This window comes from Poromitra crassiceps, assembly GCF_964638095.1.
Source record: "Poromitra crassiceps genome assembly, chromosome: 10".
Classification (NCBI taxonomy): Eukaryota; Metazoa; Chordata; class Actinopteri; order Beryciformes; family Melamphaidae; genus Poromitra; species Poromitra crassiceps.
The window spans coordinates 34,102,556-34,110,242 of record NC_139631.1 but is presented as its reverse complement, the minus strand read 5'-3'; the positions used below and the strand labels follow the sequence as shown (position 1 = coordinate 34,110,242).

At 44.5% G+C, this 7,687-nt stretch overlaps 1 protein-coding gene across 1 annotated transcript in view; it reads right to left on the bottom strand.

Moving 5' to 3' along the window:
• Positions 1-5,066, bottom strand: part of hspb8 (heat shock protein b8) — a 10,109-nt gene extending 5,043 nt beyond the window's left edge. Inside the window, exons 1-2 of the mRNA XM_083644929.1 lie at positions 4,495-5,066; positions 1,753-1,816 (exon numbers count right to left, since the gene is read on the bottom strand). Of these exons, the coding sequence (XP_083501055.1) occupies positions 1,753-1,816; positions 4,495-4,924 (494 nt within the window). The 5' untranslated portion in view covers positions 4,925-5,066. The remainder of the gene's footprint in view (positions 1-1,752; positions 1,817-4,494) is intronic.
• Positions 5,067-7,687: the final 2,621 nt, after the last annotated feature.

Below are 7,687 nucleotides of genomic sequence, written 5' to 3'. Positions count from 1 at the left end.
TGCACTCCGAACTCACTTAGCAACGAACATAATTCGGTTACTAATTGACATATTTCTCTCGCCGTCTAAAGAGGAAGATAAGGTACAACTCCCCCAAAGGTACTCTCGCACTGTTAGATATTATCAACCTGTGATGTCCAAAGAAGCAGCCTGAACTTGTGGTGGTGGGCTGTACTGGTAGGTGGACAGAGCGATAGCAATAACCTCATAAAAGCAAGAGAGAGCAAGATTCTCAACAAGTAGGCCAAGGACATTTCTCCGTTTTTTTTACAGATTATAAAAGTGCAGATTGAAAAGTGTTCTACATTTTCGCTATCAAACTCCACCGGAGCTGCACTGAACTTGGTGACACTCTTTGGCCAGTTATCCACGGAAATAAGAAAAACACAGCATCAAACATTTGCAACCCTTGCCTTTACGCACTGTCATCTATCCACGGTAATTGCTTTTACTGTTGCCTCTATTCTCGCCCTTTATATATTGTGCTGTCTTCTTGTTTCTACCTGTAATTAATTTACGACTATGATGTTTGCTTTTAAATCATCGTTAAAGCACTTTGTCATGTCCTTTCTTTTTAAATAAAAAGTGGCTACAGGCTACAAATAGAGTTTTATTGCCATTATAGGCAGAGACACCATATCAAAGAGAATGGAAAAGCAGCAGCACTTCAATTAACGCACATTCACAGGAACGCTAGCCATGCAAAAGAATAATGTGTCTCCTCTCTGCCTTTCTCTCATATATAGCTGGAGGATTTGTTGTATATTGAGGGCAGTTATTTATGTACGAACCCCCCCCCCCCCCTCCCTCCTCTCTTCCCCCTCTTTCCATTCTATCTGTCACTTGCTCTGGGTTTTGCATAGCGGAGACACACAGGCCCGATCTGAGGGCTTTCCAATTAAGGGGGATTGTGATGTGAAGAGTGCGAGGCTACACACAGCCCAACCGCCGATGCTAATTAGCCAACAGGAAATTAGCAGAAGTGGACTGACGCGGCAGCGAGACAGCGACCCGCACCAGAGATTAGCACCACCGTTTGAAGTCTTCCCACTGTCCAATTAAGGGGGCAGACACTTGTGTGTGTGTGTGTGGGGGGGGGGGGGGGGGGTCTCTTGTGGAATCTTCTCTGGCCTGTTTGGTTAAGTTACAACAGGAGTGGTCTCTTGTGTTGCTCTATATACACAGAGTGCAAATGTTCCAGTGTTAATATCTCTTGTTATTTCAGTGACACTTATTGGAAGTTGACAGGTGTTTTTCACTCATATGGCTGTTTCCAACACTATCTGGAAGAATGAAACGAGATCAACCGCACACACCCAAATGTGAAGGTGCTGTGGTGCTATGGCATGCGACACGAGAAAGAGAAACTGCCATCCACACACTTCTGTCAGATGAAAAAGTGCCATTCACTATTACTTTTTCATCTAACAGAAGTGTGCAGGTAGCAGTTTTCTCTTCCTACTGTTCAAAACGATCTATGTGTAAAATTAACTATTTAACTTGATGGGTGTGGATTTAGCATAGGGTGCATGTAAGCCATAATCAGCTCAACTCCGCAATGATCAGTTATCACTGCACCTCTGAAAAAACATCAAAAGTTGACTGTGAAATGTGCTGTGAATGAAAGAAATGAAATGAAACAAACTAGATGCACAGTGAAGCCGTTCTATCTATAAACCATTTAGGAAGCCAGTGGAAAAACCAGGTTAAGCCGACCTGCAGGGGGAGAGACTGAGCAGCGGAAATACTCACTGTATCTTCTTTGTGAAGTTCTTTGTCACTATGCCTCCTTCCTCCTGCTTCTCTTCATGTTTTCCTACAGAAAAAAGACAAGTGACTGAACTGAGCAATGTTGAATGTCCCCAGAAAAATGTCATTTACTTTCTCTTTTGTTGTGTTTTATATTGTACGTGACTGTTGTCTATTCTTTTGTTGTGTTTTATTATTGTGTCTGTTGTCTCTTCTTGTAAAACAACCAATTAGGAAGGAGCAATGGCAGTTAGCAGAAGCTGTAAATGATGTGATGCATTACATTGGAAAATTGTTCTACAATTCTCTATGTAGAGTAGACTGTATCTGGCCCCTATAAAATAAAATAAATGTGTAAATGCTTTTCCAAGTCACAGATCACATCAATGAGAATTGAAAGCAACCTTTTTGCCCTTAAACGGGACGTTGATCAGATCTAGTCATCACGCGGGTCCTCTATTGAATCTATCCACGGATGGAAAATGAAAAGCTGTTGACGCTGAAATCAAAGTGCGTTTCATTTGGCAGACACAGACACATTATTGCCCAATCCAGCTCCACCACTGTTTTCACTTAGTGACCTCAAGGGTGGGTTGGATTTCCCCCCCTCCATGTTTCAGACTCTCTGTCAACATGTTATTGAGTCACACACACTACTAGTGAAATGAACATAATGAAACACCCATCCGTTCATTTGAGATCCTTCCAAGAAAACAATTCCCCCCGGCAGAAACACACAGAAACACATGTTGGACTGAACTGGGGGGGACAGCGAGGCCTGGAAAGCCCCCCTTCCCTGCCTGCCCCACAGGAACGGGCCTCCTCTTCCAAGCTCTGTTTATGGCTGTTCTGTGTCTCTAGGTCGCTCGCAGCTGCTCTGGGGGGGGAAGGGAGGAGGTGGGGGGGAGGGCTACAAAATGTCAGTGCTGCCAGCAGTTCGCCCGCCCCAGTTCGCCCCCTTCCCTCCCCACTAGCTACCCTATACCCCCCCGTGTGACGTCTTTGCCTGCCGAAAGTGCTGGACTCTGAGCTGCATGAAGGCTCCAGAGAGTGAAGTCATGTGATTAGATCAACTTCATCATGATTTAAGAAGTCATATAAAAACGTGTCCCTCAGATGTTTCATGAATAATGGAGGTCAGAGAGTACGAGAGGCGCCGCTCCTCTGTTTCTTATGACGGAGATGTCACATTCCAGACGCTGTGTGTAACAGGCTCCTGGGAAGGGAGACGGCAGGGCAGGCACTATCTTCTAACAGATACTATAACACACAACTATGCCCATCAAATGTTCTCTTCCTGAGGTCAGGGCTATATGAGTACAAGCGGGGGTTGGGATTTCTCGGATGTGTTTTTGTCTCTCTGCGACACAGAGGGAAGGCGTGTAGTGCTGCGCGTTTCCTCGCGTCTGGTTATATGCGTGCGACACACGCTCTGCAGGCACACTTTTAGAATGAGGTCGACTGGTCGAGTCACCGGGCAGGCAGGCTGATGGAATGACCCAACTGGCATACCACCATGTGTTTATAAAAAGCCCCAGCGCTGCTGCGCTCAGTGTCGGCTCTCCTCTGTGCCCTCGTCTGTCCTGGGTATCCCTGGCATTTGCCTTGTCTTTTGAAGCTCTGACTCCAGGCAGAGGCAGAGGCCCTGAAGGCAGCAACTCTTCACAAGTTGTTCTCATTTAGCGCCATAACCAATGAGCAAGCTAGAAGGTCAAGCGAGAAGATTGCGCGAGGACCCCTGGGTTAAACAGTCAGCCGGGTTCCAGAACATTCTGCCCCGGCGCTGCAATGGCAGCACATTGCCTGTCTCATTGTAAACAGAGACTGTTGTCACGGGCCTTGCCTTCAATCTAAATCTAGCTGGTGGGCTGAGGGAGTGATTCTCTAGGAATCTGAAACAGGTGTCTAAGCTTGAGGATCTGCCTGGCAACCTGCAAGTCACTGTCCCAAAGTCCATCGAGCTCATCCCTATCACGACTCCTTGCTAACGAGAGTGTGTTCTACAAAGGCTACTCTGCTCCTGCTGCTTGGAAATGATTTGAAACTAAAAGTCTCACTTGGTCAAGTTAAAGTAATTATAGGGGATCTTGAGGGAGACGTCTCCCTCAAGATGGAGGAGGGGTGCTCTACAGTCTCGTCAGGATCTGTTTCGGCCTGGACATTGATCTGTCTGGATGGCTGCCTTTATGAGCACTCATATCTCTGGCTTTATTTGGGGATTTTAATTTAGAGTGTATTGTCGGTGTATCTTGTTGTTTTATCTACAACTTAATATGTCTCATATGTTGCTGTTTTCTCTTGTTAAAGAGATTTTTAGTCTAAATGCGACTGCCTGTTTAAAGGTTCAACAGAAACACATCAGAACTGTATTTTTACATTTCAGACTTGAAATCTGACCTGGTGGCATTTAGCCTACTGTATGCTGGAGTAGGACACTTTAAATGCCACATTTTGATTGATGATCCATAACAAGGCATCAACCAATTTAAGCAAAACTCAATTAGGCCTACACTTTCAGAATTACACTTTTCCCTTTAAATACTCCTCACATAACTTGGATACTCAATGTGGTGTAAACTATGAATTTACATCATAAGATTTATGTCAGCCTAAAAAAGTGGGTAAACCTAGGTGGGATCAATCGGGGAACCTAGACTCTGCGTTTCTGGGAACCTAGACTCTGGGTTCCCAGATTGAGGTGGGATTTACCACAACACCCACAATAGCAAGGAAGGCCTCTCTCACCTGACACTTCTACAAATCCATCTCTCGTTTTGACGTGTAATTCCTCTGGTTTGAAGCTGTGGACGTTCACGCACACTTTCCACGGCTCCCCCCCAGTGGTCGTGGGACTCGGAGAGCTCCGGGAGGGTTCACTGTATCTGCTGGTGTACACCGTGGGCCCACCCGTGGACTGGCGTGGGGGGAAACCCGTGCGTATAGTGGTGGTGAAGGGCGAGCTGCCGAGACGCGTGCTTAGCCGGCCCGGCCGAGCCCAACCGGGCCAGTCCATTGAGAGTTCGTCGGGGAAAGGAGACATCCCAAACTCATCTTCCATGAACCGAGACGCAAGCTGCTCCCTGAACGGAGATTGGTCTCTGAACGGCGATTCTCCAAACGGATCCCTGGGAATCCGCTGTCGGCTTCCCATCGTGTAGAAGTCTCCCTCTGCCATGTCCAGCTGCGCGGTGCCACAAGGTCAAAACCAAACAAGTTCGACTATTTGATCAAGTCCTAGTCTGAAACAAAATGACTACACAGAAGTCTATAGTCCTAGTCTGTATCTAGATAATAGTCTGAATCTAATCACTTCACAAAGTAGAAGTTTCTCTCTTTTGGATAGGTTTTACGCACATCACCGTGACGCAATCCGTCACCAAGTCACCTGCTGATCCAACACTAAACTCTTGAGTAGACCCAGATCCTCTGAAACCTCAAAGTGAACTGATGTAATTCCTGCTGGCTGTGGGTTTATATGGGCAGGCACATTTCCCAGGCGTTGAGTCGGCAGTAAACCATGCAGTGTCCAGAAAGTGCTGGGTGGATCTGGGAGCAACTACACTGCAAAAAAATGGCCATGTCATTTGACATCTCGTTTTTCTTCAAAAAAGTTAAAATGGGATGACATAATTAATGCTTCCTCGATTTTCTTCAAACAAATACACTTTTTTCCAATTATTTGCTAGAATCAAATGACATTATGTAATCCTTTATAATAACCATCATTAATAAATGGTAATAATTAAACTTTAGGTTATAGTTATTTTACTGTTAACAAACAATGAATGCTAATTAACACATTATAAACATCAGTTGCAACTTCATAATAGCCATCCAAATAATGTTTATAGATCTGTACTCCTGTCCCCTGTGTCCCCCTCTGTCCTCGTCTGAGGCTGTGGTAAAAGCACTTGCCTACCACCGCAGAGACCCGGGCTCAATTCCCAGCAGTGGCACCTCTGGCTTGGTCCCTGACTGCGGGTGGGCAGCAGGTGGGGACCCCGGCATGAGTCCTCCCGGTCGCTGCACCTCCCCTGGTCAGCTTGGGTGCCTGTTTGTGGGGAGGGGAACTGGGGGGGATCAGCGTGATCCTCCCACGCACTACATCCTGCCGGTGAAACACCTCGCTGTCAGGTGAAAAGAAGTGGCTGACGACTGCACATGAGGACAGATGGCTATTATAAAGTTGCAACTGATGTTTATAATAAGTAGTAAATGGTTAATAAATACTATGTAAACGTTATTAATTATCATTTCATTATTTGTTAACTTAACAGTAAAATAACTATTAACTAAAGTTTAACTAACTATCAAACCATTTATTAATGATGATAAACCATTACTGGTGACTCAATGAAGATTAAATGGCTTGTTATGGAAGACTTTTTTTTTGCAGTGCAGGGGCAACAGCTGACCAGAGACCCTCCTCCCTTTGACCAAATTAAGTCTCCAACCAGACGTCAGTCACTCATACAGGCAGTTATATTCCTGTTGAGGCTGCCTCCCCTCGGTGACTCATTAACTAGAATAGAAAGTAACTCAGGCGCTTCAGGTTAAACTGATGTCACGGTACAGATAAAACAAACGGCTAATACCTCAAGTTTGTGAAGATGGTGTAACTGTAGGCTATTGATTTACTGCTGATGCAGCAGCTGCTCCTTTACCGGTAAGTCACAGTCTTTTCAAGTGACTTCGATGCTTCCCACAAGCACAGGCACATAAAACAAGATCGCAACACTGGTTTATTCAGAACATGATTTTATATATAGGAGCTTATTCAGGACACGCAGTGAACGGGAGACTTGATTTCATGGGGTTATGGCGGGGACAATTCCTTTTCCAGGTGACACCCTATTACAATGTCAGACAAGTTCACACTGACACCATAAAATGTGACAGTGTGAAGGGGAAAAAAGAAAGGTATGCCTTTTGCAATATGCACATTCATATGGAAAACGAGATCAAATGCCTCATTAACACCACTGGATCACTATTGCTATGACATTGTTATTGAGATTTGATAATTAAAAAAAAAGACATGATCGGAGGTGATCTTAAGCAGAAAGAACATGGAGTCCATTGATGCCAGCTTATTGCTGGCATCATCTCCTTTTCCTCCCTCTGCGCTTATTCAGTGTGGTGAGCAGAGGCAACACCATCCTAACAAACCATCAACCTATATAACAACACCAAAACAACCAGCTAGCCATCACGATCAGTAAATTAAATAATCACAGCCTTTGTATAATTTATACAGTGCAGCAGATGCATATTTACACCACAGTAATTACATTTTCGAAATTAATTTGCACAAGAAGTAATGTAAACTTTACACTGTGAGACGGGGAGAGGGACACAGAAGGTTTATCGTCATTGCAATGCAAATCTTCTGCTGGCACAAAGTCAACAAATAGTCAACCTCTACCTATTACTTTTTCAGCCATTTCCCTTCCCATTCCAACATCATTGTATTCCCCTCATTTGGCCAATTTACTTGACATTCAGGGAAATGAGCTCAGAGTATTGAGTGCATAGAGAGCAGTCCTTCATGCCTGGAGCAGTTCCACAGACAGGATGATGGATTTGGGAGAAAAAAAATAGAGAAAAATAACTCTTTCAATTATATGGAAAGCCAGTCTCAAACCTTGCAGATTCAAACTCTGGAGTCAAAACAACCGCTGAAATAATCCACAACAACAAATGTCAAACCGGGTGGATCTCTTCTCCATTACATTACGTCATTTGGCAGACGCTTTTATCCAAAGCGACTTACAATAACACATTTTTGTCAGCAATAGAGCAATCAACTATGGAGCACAGTCTATGACATAGACTCCAGACTCCATTCGTTTTTTGTTGCGTTTTCTTTTCAATGTCTTCTTCTTCTGAAGTGTGCGTTTGAATAAGGTGACAAAACGTTGCATAGAAAGACTGACCA